This window comes from Tamandua tetradactyla, chromosome 20, assembly GCF_023851605.1.
Source record: "Tamandua tetradactyla isolate mTamTet1 chromosome 20, mTamTet1.pri, whole genome shotgun sequence".
Classification (NCBI taxonomy): domain Eukaryota; kingdom Metazoa; phylum Chordata; class Mammalia; order Pilosa; family Myrmecophagidae; genus Tamandua; species Tamandua tetradactyla.
Genome location: NC_135346.1, coordinates 41,519,768 through 41,544,682, shown reverse-complemented (window position 1 = coordinate 41,544,682; position 24,915 = coordinate 41,519,768). Strand labels below are relative to the sequence as shown.

At 45.7% G+C, this 24,915-nt stretch overlaps 1 protein-coding gene across 1 annotated transcript in view; it reads left to right on the top strand.

Moving 5' to 3' along the window:
* The first annotated feature begins 2,961 nt into the window (after nt 1-2,961).
* CCNJL (cyclin J like) overlaps nt 2,962-24,915 on the top strand; it is a 69,228-nt gene continuing 47,274 nt past the window's right edge. The window contains exon 1 of the mRNA XM_077137570.1: nt 2,962-3,129. Within this exon, the coding sequence (XP_076993685.1) occupies nt 3,064-3,129 (66 nt within the window). The 5' untranslated portion in view covers nt 2,962-3,063. The remainder of the gene's footprint in view (nt 3,130-24,915) is intronic.

The following is a 24,915-nucleotide window of genomic DNA, read 5'->3' as shown; positions in this document are numbered from 1 at the left end:
TTTTTCAGTTTCCTTCCTATGTACGTATGTGTGTGAATTAATGTGAGTATAACCGGCATAATACTTTAATCTCTTTTTTCACTTAATATATCATAAGTATTTTCCCAAGTCATTAAACACTCTTTAAAAAAGTTTTTTAAAGTGCTAAATAGTTATTTAACCAGCTTCCTGTTCTAATAGTTCTCTCTAATTAAGGAAGCATTGTGATGAAACCCCCTATAAATAAATTCCTGTGCTCATCTGCTTAATTTTATAGAATAAATTTCCAGAGATGGAAAAGTTGGATCACATGATACGTTTTAAACTTTAGGATTCATACTGCCTTTCAGAAAGATGACATTAATTTATATGCCCAAACGACGCTGTATATTTGTCAACCCTACCTGTATACTATATTTTTAAGAATCTTTGACAAAGATGCATTTCACTGTTTTTTAAACTTTTAATGTTTTTATTAATGAGTGTGAGCATTTTAAAAATTGTATTTATACATTTGAATTTCTTCTATCACACCATGCCTGTTCTTGTCCTCTATCCATTTCTGCATTTAGGGTGTTAGTGTTTTATTTATTGACTTACAAGAGGTCTATATAGTAAGACCAATCTTTTGTCATATTTGTTGTAAATGCTTTCTTCAATTTGTCATTTCTGCCTATTTTGGTGATGATTTTTGATATATCAGAATCTCACATACTTATTAAAATGTATCTACCAATCTTTGCCTTTGGTTTCTCCAATGCCTTAGTACTTGGGCCTTTCCCTCTGAAATAAGTCACCTAAGTTTTCTTCTAATTCTCTTCTGATCAATTTTGTAGCTCTTTGGGTTCTTACATTTATTTTGTGATTGTAAATAAACCCTAGTTTTGCTGTTTTCCCCCCAAATTAACTAATTTCTCAGCCTAATTTAGTGAAGGATTTATCCTTTTCCCCACCAAAATGAAATGCCATCTTTATCATATGGTCAATTTTTAAATATGTGTGTATGTTTCTAGACTTTCAACTATCCCACTGATACTTGTCCATCATTCTTGTGTCAACACCACAGTGTATTAACTATCATAGCTTTGCAATGTTTTAAGATTTGGTAATATAGGTCTATCACATTTTTAAAATATAAATTTTTTAGCTTCTCACAGTTATTCTCCATATGAATGTTAGAAAAATTGTCAACTGTCCCTTCCTCCATTTAGCATTAGAATTTTATTAAATAGAATAAATTGGGTAAAGTTGGTATGTTTATCCTCTTCTATTTCTTCAGGTCTTCAAGTCTATTATATTTCAAACTTGATAATTTCTTCATTTAGAGCCTGTACTAATTTATTAAGTTCATTTCTAGGTTACACTTTACAAACGTCCATGCCTTTTTACACTGACTTGTTTTCAAGCTCCAGGTGAACTTCATCACAGCTGATATATATACATATATATAATATATAATATCCCCACCGCCCCCCCGCTGGGTCTTTCCTTGCAGGAAAGCGTCAGAACTAAAAACTCTTTCGTGAACAGCTGTTTCACTGAGTGCTCATTACATAACCTGGCATGACGATAATCCCTTTAAACCTATTTATCTCAAAAGTACAATACCTCCAGTAAGTTGGTGCAATTCTTATTCCCATTTTATAAATGAACAATTCTAGGCTCAGATTTGAGGAACTTGTCAAAATTCCCCAACTGGTAGGTGGGAAAAGTTGGATTTGGTCCCAAGTCTGTGAATTTCCAAAAGTATCAAACACACACACACACACACACACACACACACACACACACACACACACACACACACACACACTCAAGTCAGCCAAGAGGACCGACCATGCTGTGCCATCAAATCGGCTCCAGAAGAGAGTCCCTTTTCGAAATCAATAAACTGAATAAAAAAGACAATGCTTTCCATCCGCCGGATTCTCCAAAAAGAAGTGGGCTTCCTCCAGTTTTAGCGTGGAACAGGAGCACAATAAATACCAGTTAACTAGTAGTGGGCATCCCTTAGAATTACGGACTCGTGGATAATCAAAAGTGACTTTTCTGGGACTTTCTTGAGAATGGTCCGTTTGTTAATCTATCTCCCTTTCTTGGGACAGGGTGTTTTCCTTAAAAAAACGGTTAGAGAAAAACAGGTGAAGCCGACGGAAGGTTGGCTAGGGCGCTGCACGCGGGGGCAGAACTTTCTGGGTGGACCTGCTCGCGCGTTTCTCGCGTGGTGCGCGCAGGTGACGCCTTGCGAAGCCCGGCGTGGGGCTGTCCAGGAGGCCACCGGGCGTCTGGGTGAAGGTGCGAGGAAGCTTTCCACCCAGGCGAGGGTGGGAGGCGGGCAGGAAGCCGAGCCAGCGCTGGCGAAAGACACACTCTAATTCCCAGCCCCCCGCCCCTCGGGGCGCGGGGCACCGGCGACGCATGCGCGAAGCCCGGCCCCCAATTCCCCCAGCGCGGGAGGGAGGCCCCGGGCGGCCGGGAGGCTGCGAGCCGCGGCGGGAGTCGAGCGCACGCCGGGGCGCGGCGTCTGCCGGGGCCAGCCGGGCTGCGGAGGCGGCAGCTAGAGTGTGGAGCGCCCGGGTCGGGGGCCCAGCCGCGTGCAGGCGCCCGGGAGCACAGCCGGCTCAGTCCTGGGAGGGCCCTGGCGCCCGCAGCCCCCCACGCCGGGAGAGGGATGTGTGAGTTTCGACCCCCGCTCGAGGGCAGGATGTGGGAGCAGGACAAAGGCTAGGCGGCGGGGGAGGAGCCCTAGCCTAGGGCGAGCTGGCAGAGTCGGCAACTTTCCCTGCAACTTTTGCAAAAGGGAAAAATCAAAATTCTGCAAGTTGTTGCAAAAGTCCAGATCGCCTCGGGTCCAGCGAGCAGAGGGAGGGGGCACCTCAGCCTTCCCGGGACGGGAGGCGACCGCCAGCTCCTCCGAGCCAGGCAGGAGGGGGCGCCCGTCCGGGTCCCCGGTACCCGGCGAGCGAGGATGGGGATGCTGGGGGTCGGAGCCGGGGGTCGCGCTCGGGCCACTGAAGTTGCTGGTGTCTATGCAGGGTGCACCCTGAGATCCCGGTAGCCCCGGACCGCGGCGCTGCGTCCGCGATGATGGATGAGCCGTGGTGGGAAGGACGCGTCGCCTCGGATGTCCACTGCACCCTGCGCGAGAAGGTCAGTCCCTCCCCGCCCATGTCTTTCACTAGACTGGGTATTTACAGTTCCTTTCACCCTCGACTCTGTGCCCTCACGTCGCCTCGCATGGGAACTGGGAACTGCGCGCCTTTCTTTTCTCCTGCCCTTGCCTTCTCTCGAAGTACCTAGGAGACAGTGTGGACGCTGCCAACCTGGGGGAGAAACTGGAGATCAGAGAGCTTGGAGTTGGTTTTTCTGTTTAGGCGCCCAGAGCTCCCGGACAGCTAAAGGGAGAAAGCCACTGCACCGCTAAGGCAGGAATTCCCATTGTATTGTCCCCCGAGATTATTTTAAACGGTACATGAATGGACTTTAAAAAAAACGATCACCGTGCGGGAGACCCAGATTCGATTCTCGGACCATGCACATCCCCCCCCAAAAAAAATCAAAACAGTTATGTATTTTAATGTACAATTAGAGTATATATATCTAGCAAGTTCTGCGTGGGATAGTGATGCAGATTTTCCGTTTACCCTAATGCCACAGTGTTTCCCTTTAAAATAAATGTAAGTAAAATTAATGACTCATTATAAAGAAATATTACGTAAATAGTAGCACAGGGAATACAATTGTGTTAAATATATATATATATAAGTTGAGACTGAATAATTGTAGTTTAAGAAACACCAGCCTAATTGAAAGAGAGGCTACAAAATTGGGAGACTGAATGGAGAAAACAAAAATTCCCCTGCCAGTTTGCCTCCTGTGGCAGAAGGTGGGGGTAGCTGAAATGTGATCCCTGCATCCCCCTCCCCTGGGAAACAGAAGTGCTGGTGGGCATTGGCAATATGGAAAAGTCCAGGTGGGTTGGAAGCCACGCCTGTGCATTGCCCTTCCTGCCCCTGGGCTGAGGCTGGGAAGGGTGGTTTGGGGACCAGATGTGAAGTAGGGGATGGGCGTGCCTCGGTCCCTACACAGGTCCCACATCGAGCCCATTTGTACCAGTTGTTTATGGGTGCTCTGTTGAAAAAGCAACCAGGTACTCAGAGATTTTTCCTTCATTAGAGACTGACTGTCTTCCAACCAAATCAGTGCTTTTTTTCTCTTATCCTGTCTAGTGGTGCCTATCCAGGCTGTGGCTTCTCTCTGCTTCCTTTGTTCTTCTCCCAAAGCAGAATGGCCCAGGTGCAACACACTCATTCTAGGTATCTGTAACAGAAACCCAGGTCTTGGTTGTTCTGTTAAAGATTGGGGACAGTGGGGTTGTGGGGGTGATAGCCTGGCAGTGTGATAGACCTGGCATGTCTTGGTCCTTTTCGGGGGGTGGTAGCTGAAAGGAGTTAGTGAGGGCTGTCATGGAAACTAGAAATTGGGCTTCCTTGTTTATCTTAGGTGCTAGCAGTTGTCATGTCTGCTTAGAGCTTGGGAGGAATGACTGGCCTGATTTGCCCCTTTCTAGTGGGATGGATTTCCAAGAGCTGTATAAACTCAACCACTTTCGTTGAGAATCCCCAACCTTTTACATATAGGCAAGGAACTTTCAACTCTCCTCCACACTCTCAAAGGAGCAGGGAAGAAACCTTCCCATTAATTGTGCTTTCCCCGTGCCTCATTAGTTGACTGTTGGGTGTCTCCTCTGAGGGAAGATAGGTATTTCCTGGTTTTACAGGTAGATAGAAAACTGACTCTGGGGTGATGGGCTCTTGACTTGAAGCTCTTTGAGTAGGGCAAATCCCAACATCCTTTGGCTCAATGTCATACCTCCCCAGTAAAGTGTTCATTCTTTTTTTTTCCTTACCTTTATGTTCCCTCCCTCTTCAGAGAAGATGCTTCTCAAGAATATTTGGCCTCATGGACAGTTTGCAGGGAGCAGTGAAGATTGAAGACTAGGAACCCAGTGTTCATTCTACCCTCACCTTCCATGAGGAATGAGGGCTGGCCCTTAGTTTTTGTCAAACAGGGTAAATTTTAATCAAACGTTTACTCTAATCATAAATTCCTAACACTGTAGGACAACTTTATGAGTGCCTGGCACACAGCAGACCCTCACTCTTCATCGACGGTTGCCAGAAGAACACAAAGTATGTGTATATACGTGTTCTCATTTAATTGTCATTATAGACTCCTGAGCAGTTACCCTCATTTGACTGGTGCAGAAGGGGAGGGCCTGAGAAGTTGAGGTTTGGCTAATGTTGTAGAGATCATGAGAGCCCCATTTTGTCAAATTTGAGATTCCAGTAAGCATCCTACTACAATATATAAAATGTGACTCAGCAGAAAGAACAAGTCTGGGTGCCGTTTGCAAACTAGTGGTGGTGGTAGGACCTTGACCTCTGAAGCTGGCCTCCCTTGTCCATTCTTCCCACAACAGCCTGAAATTAGATTGTCACTTCCCTGCTTAAAACCCTCTTGCGCTTAGAATAATATCCTACTCCTTAGCTCTGTGTGGAATACCCCATATAGTCTGACCCTTGCCTGCTCTCGGACCTTGACTCCTGTCCCCTCCTGCGACCCTCATTATTCTCAAACCACGCTAACTTCCTTTCTGTTCCTGAACACATCAAGTCCCTTTGTATCTCGGCCTTTGCATTGGCTGGTCCCTCTATTTGAAATCTACGTTTCACAGTTTCTTGCATGATTGCCCCTCCGTGGTTGTCACTATTAAATCACCCTGCTTTGTTTGCTTTATAGCATTTACCAGTGTCTGAAATTATTTTTGGTTCATTTATAATCTTTCTCCCACACTAGAATGTATGTTCCATGAGAATAGAGCTGTTTGTCTTATTCAGTACTGAGGTCTCGCTGTCTAGAACAGAGCTTCCCTGGTAGGTGTGGATTAGGGAGAAGAAAGAAGAAATCAGTCTTTGGTAGCTTCCTCTTGTGTAAACCGGGAGGAGATGTTTTATATGAATATTCGGATTAAGGGAGAGACTATGAGAACTGTGCGGGACACATGGTAGTACGCGAGAGGGTTGTTTTCTCCCTTGTAGGACTGCTGAACTTGAAAGTAGCAGTCCGTGCATGCGGTGTGTGCTCAGGTCAAGGCCTGGGGTGTGTGACCACCCTTCAAAGGGTTCACAAATACAATAGCTCAACCTTACAAGAAAAGCATTGTTATCCCATGGGAGGGGTGATGGGGTTGAGGCCGAGAGAGCCAGCAGTTTGCCCAAATTTCCAGCTGAGGCTTAGGACCTTGGAGCAAGACCCCATTATAAGAACTTCCAACCAGTCAGTATAGTGCCAGCCTCCCCCCTGCCCAAAAGGCTCTGGAGAAAGCTCTCTCCCTTTCATCCCTCTCTACTCTGGCAACCACCTTTATCCTGGACTCAGCCCTCAAATTCCTCCTTTGATACAAGTCCTTTCTGGCCCTCTTGCTTCTGCTCAAGCAAACTAGAACCTCGCTCTGGCCATCTCCTTTCGACTTTTCTGCCGGTGGCATGTGGTGCCAGGCAGTGCAAGGAGCCACGTTCTTACCTGATACCACACTTGTGCCCCTCACACCTCTTCACTGAACATGGTGGAGACACGGCCCATCACCAGGCCAGTGGAGACAGTGAGGCTGAGAGGAATATTTTTCTGTTGACCGATTCTGTGCCACTATGAGTGTTCAGATTAATTAGAATACTCAGATTAATTAGATTGAGAGTTGTTTTTTTTTTTTTTTTTTTTTTTAACATGGGCAGGCACCGGGAAGTGAACCCGGGTCCTCAGGCATGGCAGGCAAGCACTCTTACCTGCTGAGCCACCGTGGTCCGCCCGAGTTGTTTTTTTTTTAACTGCCAGATGTGTCCCCCTAAGTTTAAAATTAATGGGGCCTTAAAATCCAACAACTAACAGGTTTTGGCAGGTTGTGGGGGACACCTGATAGAATTAGGGCATGCAGTGGGACTGAGCCTGAGGACCACTTTCCTAGTCCTGCAGGCTTCTTTCACCTCTGCCATGTGTTGTGGGTCCGGCCTCGTGGTCACTTCTCTTGTCACGGTACTTGTCATCCTGCATGGTGACTCTGTGTCCTTGTGCTACCATTAGACAGTGAGCTCCTTGCAGGCAAGAGATGTGCCTCGTGTCTCAGCATCCTAGACCTCTGCCTGGTGTGGAGAAGGGCCTCCTGGCGTCCCCACCTCGTGGTGTGGGCACGGGCAGTGTGCGCGCACAGGAGGGGAGGCCAGGCCCAGACGGACTCCCCAGGATGCCTCAGACGGTTGTGCAGAAACGCGTCCCGGGGATCCTCGTGGCTTTTACCTAAGTCAGGTCCTTGGCATCTGTCAGGGCCGGGCACAAAGCCACCTGCGTGCCAGGCACAGGACCCCCTGGAGAATGCTCCCCCTGCTGCCTGAGACTTGTGCGTTCTCTCTGACAGTGCTCCGGGCCGGTGGGTGGGATTAGAAAAATAATCATTACCCAGAAAACAGATTGACTGGCCTGAGCCAAAGCGCCGCTTAAAGGTTTTAGGGAAATAACTACAGGCTGAGCCCGGATAACAGAAATCTTGACAGTCCCTCCCATACTTCTGCCAGGAGGTTCCATTTTTCTTCCTGAATTTTATCTCCTAATGAGCAGTAAAGTTAATTGAACTCAGTGTTGTCTCCTTTGTCCGTTTTATTTTCACCCTCCAGTTAGGAGGAAATGATTATGTTAGTCAAAGAAAACGTGAGGAGCCCTCACTGCTGTGTTTTAGGACCTGTTGAGTGTATGGAGGGTTGTCCGAATAGAGTATCCCTTCTTCCCAGCCCCACCGTGACAGTCCCTACTTGACAAGAGCTGGAGCTTGAACCCCTAGCTTTATCTTCCTGGGCTCTGGGGAGCCTGCATGCCAGAGGTTCCCTCCTCCTCCTCCCACGTCAGAGTCACGTGGTACCTTCGGGGTATTTGCCCCAGATTTGAGATCCTCAGAACAACCAGCCACCTAATGCACCTTTTCTCCTTGCAGAGGCCTGCCACATGACATACTCAGGGGACTTTAGCTGTGGGAAACCATGTTTCTTGTACCAGTGGATGCTAAAGGACATTTGTACTGATTTGTGACTGAATGTATACATAGATCTTCCAAAAAAATCACAGCAGCAACAGATTTATTTAATTATAATAATGTCAGTGGCTACCGTTATTTGCGCACTTAACTGTGTCTCAGGCACTGTGCCGAGTATGCCCTATGTATTCTCTCATTGAATCCTCACGTCAGCCCTAATGCGGGGATTCACCCCATTTTACAGATGGGGGAGCTGCAAGTGTCAGAGAGGTTGAGTCTTGAGATCAAGCAGTTGATTGTGTCTATCAGCGCTTGGTTGTAAATTAAGGCCATCAGATTTCAAAGTTTGCGCAACCGTGGCCACTGTATATTTGAAAAGACTCTATTTTAACAAAGAATGGAAGAACCAGGAAGGGAAACCTAGAGGCTCCGCCCTACGTAACATTGTGGGCCCTTGTGCTTTAGTTTGTTTTATACTCATTCTCCAAGAGCTGGGTTCTTCCTAAACCCCCCTGAAAAGCCTAGGGTACAGCCTTGCTCTGGGCGTTGGGATGGGTTGATTGCAGGGCAGGATCTGCCTTACTTGGTCCTGGTGGCTGGCTGTGCCTGCGGTCTCACCTGTGTGTGGTGCTTCTCACCTTGAGTTGATTAGGTCTCTTCCATGACCTGTCCATGGATAGACACCATGGGACATCTGTCCAAAATTCTGGCCTGAATTTTGATAGCTGGATGGTGGCAGAATCTCATCCCATTTTCACCCTGGACCCTTATGTTAAAATTGCATCACTGGGCGGGCCACGGTGGCTCAGCAGGTAGAATTCTCGCCTGCTGTACTGGGACCCGGGTTCACTTCCCTGAGCCTGCCTATGCAGAAAAAAAAGTAACTTCATCACCTTTCTAGTAACTGCTAAAGCATGTACGTCCTGTTATTTCTCTCTTCTAACATCAATATTTTTACTTCTGACCCCTCCCCCCTAAATTCCTTGAATTTTCCTGCTGCGAGGCTGAAAACATGTCTTCTTATAGAAAGTGGTCACTCAGGGCCAGGGTCAGGGAATGGCTTGACAAGTTGACCAGGCCATCTCCCAACTGACTTTTTCCATCCCCCTCCCATCCTTTTTGGGTTTCTGCGCCTCCAGAGGACAGGGCTCCCCCCAAATCACAAGATTCATCCAGATTTACCAATAATAAAGTGTTCCAGACACTGGCAGTGGGACATGTCTTGCCCAGCTTAGTTCCAGAAATGTGTGATTCAGGTCTTTCAAACCCAAATGCTGGTTTTGACAAGCACTTACCCACTGACAGGGCTGCTTTATAGTGTGGTCTTCAAGTGAGACCCTGAGCAGTTGGTCCTGATGGTCCTTCCCAGTGGTGAGGATACTGAGGCTCCTAGTATAAGGAAGAGTTTTCTGCATTCCAACCTGCAAAGACATTTGGGGCTGTCCCAAGAGATATATGCAGACAGAAGGTGGGAGGTGAATTAAGAAGGACTAATAAGAGTAAATGGAATTGAATTTTTTTTTTAATTTATAACTCCACTTTTTACTTCCTACAGAATCCAAAAGGCAAATGCATAAAATGTAATGATAAATAAAGGGTTTGGACTCAAAAAAAAAAAGAGTAAATGGAGCTAAGGCTGGAGGAGATGATGTTCAAGATTTTTCTATCTTCCAGATTCTCTCTGGTGCCTCACCTGTATTCTGTAGAAAAGCTGGTGATAAAGCTGAATCAGGTGCAACCCACCTAACTGTGGGTGGGGCCTTTTGATTAGATGGAGATGTGACTGCCCTGTTCAAGGTGGGTCTTAATCCTTTTACTGGAGCCCTGCATGAAGAGAATAAAAAGCAGAGAACATAAAGAGAGCACAGAGCCAGCACAGAGAGCAGAGAGATGAAACCAGACACAGACATCTGGAAATGCTAAGCTAGGAAATGAAATCCAGAGTTTGCCCTGGAGAAGCTAAGACAGGACCCGCAGATGCTTGGAGATGCTGAGAGAGCCATTTGAACCCAGAAGCCTGGAGAGGACAGCAGACGTCACCATGTGCCTTCCCATGTAACAGAGAAACCCCAGACTTGATCAGCCTTTCATATTTGTTTTTTATCCCTTACCCTTCCCTCTCATTGACCACTAGTATTTCCATCTACCCAATTTATTTTACCCCTTAACCCCCTATTATTTATTTTTTATCCATGTTTTTTTACTCTTCTGTCCATACCTTGGATAAAAGAAGCATCAGGCACAATGTTTTCACAATCACACAGTCACATTGTAAAAGTTACATCTTTATACAATTGTGTTCAAGAATCAAGGCTGCTGGAACACAGCTCAACAGTTGTAGGTGTACTTCCCTCCACCCACTCCAATATACCATAAACTAAAAAGGGATATCTATATAATGCATAAAAATAACCTCCAGGATAACCTCTCAACTCTGTTTGGAATCTCTCAGTCACTGAAACTTTATTTTGTCTCATTTCTGTCTTCTCCCTTTTGGTCAAGAAAGCTTTCTCAATCCTTTGATGCCAGGTCCTGACTCATCCCCAGGAGTCAGGTGCCACCTTGCTGGGAAGATTTACACCCCTTTGAGTCATGTCCCACGTGGTGGGGAGGGCAGTGAGTTCACTTGCCGTGTTGGCTTAGAGAGAGGCCGCATCTGAGCAACAAAAAAGGTTCTCTGGGGATGACTCTTAGGCCTGATATTAAAAAGGTTTAACCTATCCTTTGCAGGAATAAGTTTCATAGGGGCAAACCCCAAAATCAAGGACTTAGCCCATTTGATCGGCCTTTCTAGACTAAAGCTATCCTTTCCTTGGTGCCTTAATTTGGACATTTTCACAGCCTTAGAATTGTAACTTGTAACTTAACAAATTCCCTTTATAAAAGCCAAAAAAAAAGGCTGATTTAGAACTTGGCCTTTTCCCTTGAGTACTTCAGGTCTGAGAATATCAGAATGCTCAGTGTGCCTGCAGCACGGTCCTGACATGGTCTTGGGGCATCTCATCTGTGGAAGAAGCTAATTGGGCCAGCGATCCCGGCCCCGTCTGCCTCCTGGGTGCTCCAGGGAGAAGGAGGGTATGAGGGTGCGCTGTCAGCCTCTGGGGCCTCTGGGTTGGGTGAAGAAGGGGGCTTGGCTGGCGTCCTGGTTGACTGTGGACACCGGGGCCTCTGAGTGAGGGTGTGACATCTCAGGCTTTGAGCTGGCCCTGTGCCCTTGTCCTTTACTTGTTCTTTGTCTTCTTAAATCCCACAGCCTCTTGGGTAAAGGGAGTGCAGCCGGCGATTCTCTGGTGTGTCTGAGCCTCTGACAGAAAGAGGTGACATGTGGGTCTGCTGTTTTCTTTCTTTTTAACTGCTAGTCCACACGCGCGCATGCACGCACACAGTTTTATTCTTTTGCTTAGGAAACTGCAAAAATAAATGCAAGCAAGCAGAAGAAAGTACATTTCCCTGCCATGATCCCACCACTTGGAAATCATGTCTGTTGACATTTTAGTGTTTGTTCTTCTGTTCTCTTGTATGCTTATCACAATACATTTTTGAAATTTTAGTAAAAAATAGGAAATATTTCCAAACACTTTGTTCATTTTGTAGTATACCATGTGCATCTTTCCATATCATTCTTCTCCACCCATTTCTCCACCCAATCCTACTTAGTAGATATTACCCCCCAATTAGAAACAAGCTCTTTTATTTATTTAGAATAGATAATGTAGGGACATGGTTTAAAAAAAGAAAAGTCAAGCTGTATGAAAGGGTAGATAGTGAGAAGGCTTCCTTTCACCATCTCCCCTAGACCCCAAAAGGTACCACTGATCCCGATTTCTCATGACTCTTTCTAGAGTTATTCTGTGCATAAACAAACATCAGTATATATGTGAGTATGTTTTAACACCAGTGGTAGTAGAATTTACCCACTGTCTGTACCATTTCATTTTTTAATGTGTGTTTTTTTGATAGCTAAAAATTTTTTAAATAAAAACCACCCAACAGGGCGGGCCACGGTGGCTCAGCAGGTAAGAATGCTTGCCTGCCATGCCCGAGGACCTGGGTTCGATTCCCGGTGCCTGCCCACATAAAAAAAAAAAAAAAAAAAAGACCACCCAACAGGGGTGCACGAGTGGTTCAGTGGTTAGAATGCCTGCCTTCCATGTGGGAGACCTGGGTTCGCTTCCCTGACCATGCACCAAAAAAAAAAAAAAAAAAAAAAACCACCCAACAGAAGCTCCATAACAGAAAGGATTTAGTTTTTTCTCATTGCAACAATAACGGTACATATTAAGTTCTCAATAAACAGGTGTGAATGAGGGAATGGAATGTTTCCTTTGGGTTATTTTCTATCCAACTATATACATTTTATTTTATTAAAATGTGATCACAGTATATTACAGTTCCATAAACTTGATTTTTTTCTCAACTGTAAATACTAAGTGATTTTCTGTGTCATTCTTCTACAATATCATGCATAACGTTTTATCATGTGGATAAAACCATGATGTGACTAACTGATCCTATTGTTGGGTCTTTAGGTGGTGCTGGCTATTCATTTTTTTTTAATTTTACACATAATTTACCTACAATATGGTGTATAGATCTTAAGTGCATATATAGTTCCGTGAGTTTTGACAAGTGTCTACATTAATAACTACCACCATAATCAAAATATAGAGCACTGCCATCTGCTTAGAAAGTTCCTTTCTGCCCTTTTCAGTTAACCTACCCGTCTTCTACCCTCCACCTTAGGCAATCACTGATCTGCTTTTGGTAGTTATAGATTAGATTTGTTTTTCTGGAGTTTCATATAAATGGAATTAAATAATATGTACTCTTTTGTGTCTGCCTTTTAATTTAACAAAACACTTTTGAGATCCACATTTTGCATCTGTTAGGAGTTTTTCCTTTTTATTGCTTTAGTTGTTTTAGTTTCTCTGCTGCCAAAACAAATTCTGCACCAGGGATTAGCTTAATGATAGGAATTTACTGGCCTAGGGTTTTCAGGCTAGAAGGCTTGCTTCCTTTGGGGAGGGGTATCTTCTGGTTGGCTGGCAATCTTTGGGATTCTTTAGCTTTTCCATCACATATCAAGGCAAATGGTGGCATCTTCTCCTTTCTCTTCTAGGTTCCGTTAAATTCCAGCTTCTGGCTGTTCCCTGGGCTTCTCTTCTGTGTCCAATTTCTTTTGCTGATAGGAACTTCAGCCATTTTGGATCAGTCAGTTTGAACCCAACCTAATTAATATCCTCAAAGGTTCCATTTACAGATGGGTTCATGTCCACAGGACCAGGAGGCCTGAACGTGCCTTCTGTGGGGGATGTGATTCAACCCCCAACAGTAGTGTTCCGTTGTGCGCATGTGACACCGTTTGGTCATCCATCCCCTATTGATGGTCTTTGGGTTTGGTTCTGGGGCCCTGTTTAGTTTTACGTAGCTCCTATTGATGATCCTTGTCTAATGTCTGTGTGTGTCCTCGTGATGATAAAGTCCTCAAGTAGAACTGCTGATTAAAGGATATGATTTTAAGAATTTTGCATATTGCCAGTTAATAGATTCCGAAAAGGTTACACCGATTTACACTTCCACCCATGGTGAGGGAGACTGCCTGCTTCCCAGCAGCTTTACTGACTTTGGATATTATCCTTCAGGAAAAAAGCAGTGCCAATTGGATAGGGCAAAATGATGTCTTGTTTTAAATGTGGCTGTGTTTCAAAGGAGCAGGAACCAGATAGGGAAAACCACTAGAAGATGGAAGGAGTAGGGAACTCTCTCAGTGCTTTCCAGGCTGGGTGGAGCCCCATAGACAGTCCCAGCCTGAGATTACGTTAAGGCTGTGTGTATGCTTGGGTGACCCTAGGCCCTGGGTAGAAAATGCTCCATGTTCTCTTAGCCCATCTCTGCAGTTAGTTGGTAGATGAATCCTTCCAAGGCCAAATGTGAATGCCCTGGGTCTCTGGCAGTTTGCTGGAGCACGTGGTGCCAGAACCTGAACATTCTTTGCTAAAGACACGTCATGTCCTCATCACCAGCTCCTTAGACCTGCAGCAGTTATCCCACGACTTGGGCGGGTGAGTTAAGAGGAGATGAGTAGAGAAGGGAGAATGTTGCACAGAAGAGAAGAGTTGGGAATTCAGTGGATTCAGTGATGGTAAGGAAATGTTGGGTACATTACATGTACCGATCGGTGAGGAGTGGGCCACCTTGTGATTGATCTGTACCCTACAGTGCCCTGGAGTGTGAGATGTGATGTGATAGGTGGCTGTGTGCTTAATGTCAATTGATGTTTCTGATCATTGTAAAAAAAAAAGATTCTGAGAACTTCTGACTTCCGAGCTAACCTCTGCATTTTTCTTAACTTTATTATAGAAATGTTTAAAGATGCACAGACACCTAACAGTTCAGGCAAATACCCCATCCCATAACCCTCTCATGGAACCAAATGATTGTGATGCCATCAGTATGGATTGTGAGTGGGCCACGGTGGCTCAGCAGGCAAGGATGCTTGCCTGCCATGCCAGAGGACCCGAAAAAAAAAAAAAAGAATATAGATTGTTTACCTTCTGGTAAAATCCATCGGAAAGTGAAAATATTATTAGGAAGAAATAAAAGAGAAAATCTGGAACTAAATGTAGAATCAGTTAAGAAAAAAGGAGTTTCTTACTCCACAAGAAGAAAACAGAATTTATAGCTCACCAGTGCAATCTTTACTGAACGTATTTCAGACTAGTGAAGAAAAATCAGAATTTGGGGGCTTTACAAGCTATACTGAAAACAGTGGCACGTGCAATGTTAGAGATATTTGGGGAGAAGAAAATTCAAATGAGCTGTTGGCAATGTTTTTCTCTTCCCCTTCCATTTCTACATTTACTGACTTTTAGTCTTTAAACACTTTATACTTTTCGGAAGTGATAAGGATCATATTCTTGAAATTTTTATAAATATGTATGCAAATTCTTAGAAGTTTTTGCCAACTTTGTTTACAAAACTGAATGTAAATACTAACAATAAAGGTGGTGTTTGCGTTTTCTACAAAAAACAACAATACTAAAAAAAAGATGCACAAAAGTAGAGAGAAGGATAGAATGAAACCCATGTACCACCACCCAGCTTCAGTTTTGTGTTTCATCTGCTTCCAGTGTCATGTTATTTCACCCATAAATATCCATTAACAGATAATGGCTTTTAAAAAACAAACTTAACTATGCCATTAGCACACCTAACGAAATAAACAATAATTCCCCAGTATCTTCTTTTGCCCAGTCCATATTCAGTTTTCCCCAGTTGTCTCAAAAATGGCTTTTTAGAGTTGGTTTGTTCAAATCATCATCCAGAGAACGTCCAGCCATTAACATTTTGTTTAATGAAAGTCTTAAGTCTTTAATTTTTTAAAGCTCTCCTTTCCCCCATCCCCTTTACTTTTTTTTTTTTCCATGCCATTGATTTGTTGGAAAACCAGGTTTGTCCTGATGAACATCCCGTATTCTTCATCTGGCTGATTGCTTCCTCATGGTGACGTTGAACTTGAGCTAACCACTATTAACAATTTGATTCATGTACTTCCCTACTGTTGTAGGATTATAATATGCTACAACCTACTTGTTCTCTGGCTTTCAGCTCAAACGTCAATCCTCAGAGAAGTCTCCTCTGACTCCTAGGCAAAGCAAGACTGGATCCCTTATTATATGTTCTCAGACCACCCGTGACTGCACAATTTCCAACTATTCATTTATTTATGCCACTGTTTGATTTAGAGCTGCCTCCCTCACTAGATGATAGGCCCATGAGGGCAGGGGCTGTGTCTCCCCAGTTCTGAGCAGAGTAGCTGTTGCCTAAGAAGCACTCATTGCTGCCCCCTGATCTGAGGTTGGTACCCTACAGCCCACAAATTGTCCTTCCTGGACTTGACTGTGGGGTGGGTGACATAGCTGCCAATAATTCCATCGCACTGGTAGAGAAATGGCCTCCTAGAGCCTGAGCAGCTTGTCCAGGATTCCCCTCTTAAGTGGGAGAATTGGGGCCTTAAAACCTTGCAACCTTCTTTGCAGAATCTTACCTAAGACAAGACACACCCAAAAAGCAGAGGAATTTCCATGCAGCCTTGAAGTTGGTGATGATGTAACATAAACTCCCCACCCACCCACCCACCAAGCAAAGTAGACACCTGGGCAGCCTAGGAGTGAGGTTGAGAGGAGGGTGGGTGCACAGGAAAGCACGGGACTAGAGGCACAAAGAGGTGCAAATACAATTTAGCTCTGTTGAAATCTCTCTGTAGTTTCTCCTTTTGTGCTAACTTTCTGTTCTGAAATTATTTCAAATTTAGAGAGAAGTTGCAAGTATAGTACATAGTCATTAACATTTTACTACTTGTGCCTTAGTCTCTTTTGCTATATTTATATTTATCTTTCTCTGAACCAAGTTGCAGGCATAATGTTCTCTTATCTCCTAATATCTCAGGGTTCATTTCTCATGGTTACTTTTGTTTGTTTACTTTGTATGACCTTTCAAAAATTATGTATTGTATCTCATGTTACTTTCTTTTAAATAATATATACTATATATTTCCCATGCCATGTAATCATCCAAAGTGTAGAATCGGTTCATGTTATCATTGTATAACTGTGCATTTATCATCATGATCGACTTTTTCTTTTTTTCTGAGAAATAACGTATATATAGAAAAGCAATAAATGTCAAAGCATATCGCAACAATTAGTTGTAGAACAGATTTCAGAGTTTGGTAAGGGGTACAATTCCACAATTTTAGGTTTTTACTTCTAGCTGCTCTAAGATACTGGAGACTAAAAGAAATATCAATTTAATGATTCAGCATTCATATTCATATGTTAAACCCTACCTTCTTTGTATAACTCCACCATCACCTTTGAGCTTTCTCCCACTCTTGAGGGGTATTTGGCTATGGCCATTCTAGCTTTCTCGTATTGGAAGGGGCTGTCAAAAATATGGGCTAGGGGGATGGAACTAGTTGATGTTCTGGAAGGGCTGGTCCCTCTGCATTTCAGGACTTATCTGGTCTAGGGACCCAACTGGTGGTTGTAGGTTTCTGGAAAGTTACCCCAGTGCATGGAACCTTTGTAGAATCTTATATAATACCCTAGGTATTCTTTAGGATTGGCAGGAATGGTTTTGGTTGGAGTTTGGTAAACTATGATAGGTAGCAATGTTTAACTGAAGCTTGTGGAAGAGTGACCTCCAGAGTAGCCTCTCGGCTCTATTTGAACTCTTTCAGCCACTGATACCTTATTTGTTACACTTCTTTCCCCCCTTTTGGTCAGGATGGCATTGTTGATCCTATGGCGCCAGGGCCAGGCTCATCCCTGGGAATCATCTTCTATGCCACCAGGGGGACTTTCGCCCCTGGATGCCATGTCCCACATAGGGGGGAGGGCAATGATTTCACTTGCAGAATTGGGCTTAGAGAGAGAGAGGCCACATCTGAGCAACAAAAGAGGTCCTCCAGAAGTAATTCTTAGGCATACCTATAGGTAGGCTAAGCTTCTCTGCTACATGCATAAGCTTCACAAGAGTAAGCCTCAAGTTCAAGGGCTTGGCCTATTGATTTGTGTGTCCCTAGTGTTTGACACAGTATGAGGGGTTTCCCTGGTGGTAAAGTTTAATAGTTCCATAATTTTTCTCCCATTCCTTAAGGGACTTTGCCAGTACTTTTTTTAATTATTTCTTTAATATATTCTGGGATTTAACCAGGCATTTATTTCTTTTTTGTTTGTTTGTTTTTTGTTTTTTGGTGTTTTTTTTTTTTAAGATTGGCCATGAAGAGGTTTCTGGGGGAATTTTGTCAAAACACTAGGGCCACTTTCCCAGGTGTTATGGGGCCCCTTGGGAGGCTCTGCTTGGAGCACAGCCACCACCCAACCCTGGCCCTGGAGGTCTTAGCCAGGAGGACCTAGTCCTGTAAAATCCATTACAGCTCTGTGCTAGGGACCATAATAGTGGGTTTATTAGTAAAGTAGCCCACATTTAAGGGGTGCTTAACAGATGCTAAGAGCTTTACAGACACTACTTTCCATATCTAACTCCTCACAGCACCCCTGTGCACTTAAGATGTCCTAAAGCTTAGAGAAGTTAAGCAACTTACCCAACACAGCTAGTAGTGGCTGCCAGACTCACCCCTTAGCCATGTACCATTGGGTTGTGAAGAGCTTCCAAGAGGAGGTGCTGATTGAGCTGGGTACCGAGGATGAGTAGATATTTGGCAAGCAGAGAAAGGTGCAAAGAAAGCTGACCTCCTAGGCACAGGCCAGTGTGTGATTGTCATGGGCATGGTGATCTGGTGAGCAGGGGAAGAGGGGCATGAGAGCAGGAATGTCGACATTGGGAATGGGGGTCTCCCCAGAAGTTTGTGCTTCATCCCGAGAGCACCTGGAGAGCTAGCTGTAAGAAGGCTGTAAGGAGGAGAGTGAGGTATCACAGTGGAAATTGGAGCCTGGCCTTGGAGACTCGTAATGGGTGTTAAGAGTGGCCCAGTCTCCCTGGCAATGTGGGACATGACTCCCAGGAACAAGCCTGGCCCTGGCACCGTGGGATCAACTATGCCTTCCTGACCAAAAGGGGAAAAAGAAGTGTAACAAATAAGGTATCAGTGGCTGAGAGAGAGTTCAGATAGAGTCGAGATGCTATTCTGGAGGCTACGCTTATTATGCAAGCTTCAGCTGCATATTGCTCATTACCACACTTTGCCAAACCCCAACCAAAAACATTCCTGCCAGCCCTAAAGAACACCTAGGGCTCTATCTGAGATTCTACAACAGTTTCTTGTACTATGATCACTTTCCATAAACCTACAACCTGCAGATGGGTTCCCAGGCCAGATAAGTCCTGAAACTCAGAGGGCCAATCTCTCCAGAACATCAGCTAATTTCATTTCCCTATCCCATATTATCGATGACGCTTTCCAACATGAAAAAGTTGGAATGGGCATAGCCCAAATATGCCTAAAGATTGGGAGAAAGATCAAAGGAGAAAGGGTTATACAGAGAAGGTAGGGTTTAACAAATAAGTATGATTGCCAAATCATTATATTGATATGTCTTTTAGTCTCCAGTGTCTTGGAGCAGCTAGAAGGAAAAACCTAAAATTGTGGAGCTGTAACTTATACCAAGCTCTGAAATCCATTGTATAGCTAATTTGCAATGTGCTTTAAGATTTGTTGCTTTTTGGTATATATGGTATTTTTCATTTAAAAAAAAAAAAAAGTGACCCAGGCAGGAGGTGCTTGAACCAGGACAGGAAGATGATAAGGCAAAAAAGAAGTGAAGGATTTCAAGCTTCTTACTTGTGGAACAAAACAGCTTCCCGTTGCTGAGCCCAGTCGGCCTTTTTCACAGTGAGCATTGGACTGGGAGAGCTCCTTCTGGAAGTGATTGGTGTCTGTGTAATCTTTAAGGGCTCCCCACTGCCCACTCAATGAAGGGTGTTGGTGTTTATTGTGCACCTACAATGTGCTAACACTGTTAAATATTTTATCTTATTTGATTATTAAAGTTGCTTGCTTAAAAAAAAAAAAGACCAGTTAAATGTTCTCACCAAGGTGGTAGTTTTTGAACATTGGTGGGTGTCAAGCAGGACCGACAAAACCAATCCAGTACAAAGATGGCAGCCTGATCCAATACGGGTGTCAGGATCACCAGCAAAAGCACGATTCACACAGACAGTGGTGCAAAGAGGATTTACTCACCTAGAGAAGAGACAGAGCAAGGCCACTTTGCTAGTGGGAGTTGCTTCCCACAGCCAGTGGATCTCATTCTGTAGGCAGTGCCAGGAGATGGCCTGCGTGCAGCACCCCTCTCATGTTTGTGCGCACAGGCGGAGGAGCCCTGCTCCCTCCCTTCCAGGGACAGATACACCCAGATGTCATAAAATATGCCCCCCAAAACCGGACTTTCTCCAGTGAATATGTACATATGCTCAGGACAATGGAGGAAGGAATGTTCCAGAAGTCCCCTTATCTAGGGGATCGTTTTTTATCCCACCAAGCCATCTCACCTCATCCTGAACACAGGATGTATTTGTGGGTCCCAGGGAAAGGCCACAGGCCGTGCCAGGACTACCCCGTACCACGTGAGCATTCACTCTTTCAACACATTTTTTGGCAGCTGACGGCATGCCGTACACTGTCCTAGCCATTGGGATCTGACTGGTAGAAAAAACAAAGTTCTCTACCTTAGCAGAGCTTCTAGTTCATCATTGGATTCAAATGAAGCAGTTGTTAAACATAGGTAGGTGCCTGCGCCCCAATGCCAGGGATTCTGATTCAGTAAGTCAAGTTTAAAAGGCTGGAAAGGAAATTATGATGCATGTGGTCAACTGACTACAGTTTGAGAAACGCTCATCTGTGGCTCTGGGGGGGTATGGGCTCCCTGCTGGATGTGACTGGGCAGGAGAGTGGTTACCCTACCAGCCTGCTTTGGGCTGCACTTTAGGGTTCAGGTACCCAGGAACATCCACCAGAGGGATGTGGGCCACTGGAAGTGGCGGTGAAGCGGGAGCGAGTGGAGAGTGGGCACGGGTGGCTCAGTGATAGCTCACGTGCCTGCCATGCAGGAGATCCAGGTTCAATTCCCAGCCCGTGCACTGCCCCCCCCCCCCGCCCTCCGGGGGGAAAAAAAATATGTGGACCTAAGTTGTTAAAAAAAAAAATGTTTGAGGGCACATCATGATGCCTACTAAGGAGTGGGGGGCATGCCCCTAGATAATGGAGGACATAGGAGAATGCGGGGCACCCCCCTAATTGAGACAGTGTAAGGGATGTGGTGGTATCAGAAAGCTAGGTAACGTGAAGAAGTTGAGGAGCATTTTACAGAGGCTGTGCGTGATGTTGGGGGGGTTTGGAGGGCCCAGTGGCTTGCGTTGTCCCTGTCCCTGCTGGATGAGCCCGCCACTGCAAGCCTGGGAGTGAGGGGGTGTGTCCAGAGCTGCCCCTGTGCCGTGCAGAGTTGTGGGAGCAGTTGTGGGGAAACAGCAGGTGGCCCAGCCTGCTCTTTCCCCTGCTGAGAGGAAGCTCCAGCCGTGCCTCAGCCAAGGGAGTGGGCCTCGCATTGTTCTCTTGCAGTGCCAGGGGCCACTGTCTCAGTGGTTTTGAAATCTCCATGGAGGTGTCAGTTCTTCACTGAAAGTGCCTCCTTGAGCTTTCTGAAGCAGTCAGGGCGGAGAGGGGAAGGAGGGGACCTCTCGGCCTTGTCGGGCCTCCTGGGTTGGTGCTGTGTACTCCTGAGGCCTCTGAAGAACCAAACTACACCCCACCCCCACCCCTTTCTCTTTCCCTTTAAAGTTGCAAGTTTCCACTTCCCGTTGGTCACCTCAGTTGCACATGGTGTTTCTTCAGCTCTCGCTGGTCTTTGTGCTCAGGCAGACCTGGCCCCTCTGGCTGTTTCGCAAGCAGCTGGCGCAGACCCTCTGGGGAGGCAGCAGTGGGATGAGCGCTGTGGGAAGCTCTGAGCTGGGCACCCGGGGTGGTTTTCTCCCAGCAGCTGGGGTTCAGAGCATCTGTCTGCCCCTGCACCGCACGCGGGCCCTTGATGAAGGGTTGTCACACTCAGAGTGGTGTCACACCCCGGGGCCCAGGCAGTTCCGTTGATGCCTGAGTCAGGGCTCGCCACTGGCCTGCAATGTGTGACCTTGTGCAGGTGCACCCATGGGCCTGGTTCCTGGGTTCTTTAGATCTCTGCTTGGACCCACCTCAAGAGGGTGGGTGTCAGGGTGGAGCTAATGCACATATTGAACCTGAATTGCGTTACATTTCTAAGGAGGAGACAGCCTCAGGAGGGACAGAAGTGGGGACATGGGTGTGTGTACAGGAACAAGGCTGGAAACAGGCACCCGCACGCCGGCGTAACCACAGTTCACTCGTGCTGGTGGGGTTGCCGGGGATTTTAATCTTCTTTATATGCATTTGTAGCTTCTAAAATAGTGATCAGATATTTTATAATCAGCTAACTAAGCATTAATTTGGGAGGAAAATAACCAAACCTACTGCGGAGGCCTCATGTCTTATCCTACCTGTGTTTAAAGTCAGAAAACCCAGGTTCACATCTATCACGTATTGACTGTGTGACCTTAAGCATGTTGCTTAGCCTCTCTGAGCTGTCTTTGTCTGGAATACTGGGATGCTGTATCAGACTTGCTCGGGGCCCTATTAAGAGAAGTAGAGGATGAAACACATGGAAAATGTTCAGCATAGAGTCTGGCAAATGATAAGATTTCACATTGTTTCCTATATATGTATGGGGAGAGAGAGCTGTTTTTGTTTCTGTTTTTTATAGAATTGGGCCAGGGATTGGGGTTTTACCCTGGGCCCCCGTCCTTGCACCTCCCAAATCAAGGCACCAGCGCAGCGGCTGGAGCTTCTGTGAGCCAGGCGTCAGGCAGCTTCTTTAACCTCCTAATGCTGTGGCCACGTGGAAATTCTTACCAGGGCACATCTGCAGGTGGAAGCTGTGGGTCTTAACCTCAGCAAGCTTTTCAGTAAATCTCTCGGGTTACAATCATCATATTATTCAGAGTTGAGCCAGAGATTTTCACTAGGGCCTTCCTTGCAGATGTGCTGGAGGTTAATTCTCCCCAAAGTGCCCATGCCCAGGGGCCAGCACCCTAAAGCGCCATTGCACTGAGTATGCTGTGGGGTATGTTATTATTCTGCCTACCTTCCCCCAAAAGCGGGGGCTGTTCTGTAGATAAACAGATTTAACCTAGAGTTGCCCAAACTTAATACGCATTTTGCTAACGAAATGTTTCAGAGCCTCTCATAGGTTAATATTTAGTTCCTTTTAGGAAGGGGAAGTTGTGGTATGCAGTGTTTCTCAAACTAATGGCCCGCAGAACCCTTTCTTCAGGGACCATGTCTTGGGACTGGTGTGCCGTGGAACACACCTTGGGAAGCATTGTCCTCAAAATGACTGACAGTTGCATTGTATAATTCTTGTAGCTCCCAGCCCTCCATGAACACTGGCCAGGCTCCTCCTTAGAAACCCTCTGATCGTTGGGTGGACTGAGGCACATGCCAACCTAAGGCAAGAACTGAGCTTTCCCTTTCCCCTGGAATTCACTTTCCCATGCTGAATTTCCGTCTTTATGATGTGGAATTGCCCATTATGTTGAGTAGTTCTATGCAACTGTAGATCAGGATCAAACCACTTTTTCCTCACTTTTTCAATCCGGATATTTGCTGTTCTCCCGATTTGGAGGCTTGGATAATTATTAAGTGTTCTTTTTATGTCAGGTATGGGGCCACAGAACTAAACAAGACAAATCCGGTCCCTGGTCTCATGACATTTACAGCCTAGTGGAGGAAAAGGACAATAAAAGTGAATGAATGAATGAATGAATGAAAAGTCTTGAGTGTTTGGGGAATATCTGACAGGGGCATGACCAAGGAACTAGTCTTCTCAGAAAATGAGTTTTTAAGTTGAGATCTGAAAGAAGAGTGGGTTAACAATAGAAGCAAAACAGTGAGACAATTAGAAAATGACACAGTGTAGGACATCAAGTGTTAAAAACAAGGACTCTTTCTCCCTTAATGTGAGAAACCAGTGGCAGCGGCCATTCAGAACACGCTAAAAGCTAGAACTTTCACAATACATGTGACATTCAGATGCCTTTGAGGTTATCCTAAACATGCCATTAGAGCCCAGTTTCTCCCCACCTGTCCTGCAGCGGCAGAGGGTTGGGGTCCCTCTGGCAGTCATTGCCCAGCACCTCTGCCTGTGGTCTCAGGGTCTGTTTAGCTGCACTTCGGGCTCGCCTCACCCCTGCTCCCAGCACAAGTGTGGCAAGTGCTCTCCAACTGCCTCAAGGCTGGCACCCGTGTGAGTTTGGTGGTGATTCGCACTCCCTCCCACCCTCCACCTGGAAACCTGTCCACACTGCGCAGCGGCTTTGTATGACCTTCCTTAGAGTGCCCCCTCTTTCAGATCATGTTTTCTACTTTCGAAGCCCCAGCCAAAGCTGTTTTGTTGCACAGCAAGTAGAGCAGTTTCACTTTCCTAAGGGGTCCATCCTGTCTTGATACCTCATCCCCCAGAATGACTCCTCTAGGCTCAGAAATGCTGGCTCCCCCTGAGGCATCGCAGTGGGGGTTCCCACACAGAAGGGCAATTAACCCTTTTCTAACCCCATGGAAGGATGCAGGGGTAGGAGAGGAGACCTGGGAGAAAGAAGGGCATAGAACACCACAGGTGGGGAAAGGGGTCCCCCAGCTGGTCTTTGCTCTGATCACCCCTGTGTTCATCACACCAAAACACTGCATTCATTCATTCAGCAGATAGTCATCAACCCTTACCTTGTGCCAGGTATTGGGGTACAGATAAGACCAGGAGAGAGATGGGGCTCCTTCTCTTGTAGAGATCACATTCTGTGCGTGTTTTGGGGTGGGGGTGGGGGGACAGTTAATAAACAAATGTGCACATCAATAAACAGCAATTGGGATTGTGCTAAGCCCAGTGAAGGGAATGCATAGGGTGCTGTAGGATGGGGGTCAGGGAAGTCCTCCCTGAGGAGTAGCCTCATCAGAGCCCTGAATGGAGAGAAGCAGCCCAGATATCCACATTGGGGGCTTGGAGAGGGCATGGCACAACCTTAGAGTGGAACGCTGTGTAGCCATGAAAAATGGCGTTACGACAGTCACCGCAGGAGGAGTGGAGAGCTGTTGTAAATCGCAAGTCCATTTTATGAAAGTTTGCACAGGGAATCCATGTAAAGCTGAATAGTACTTATCTCTAAAGGAGGGATTATAAGTGATATTTATTATTCTTTTCTACTTTTTAAAATTCACCGACAACGCATAATTTATAGGCAGTAAAAAAAAGGAAAAGAAAAATGACTTCTAGGTG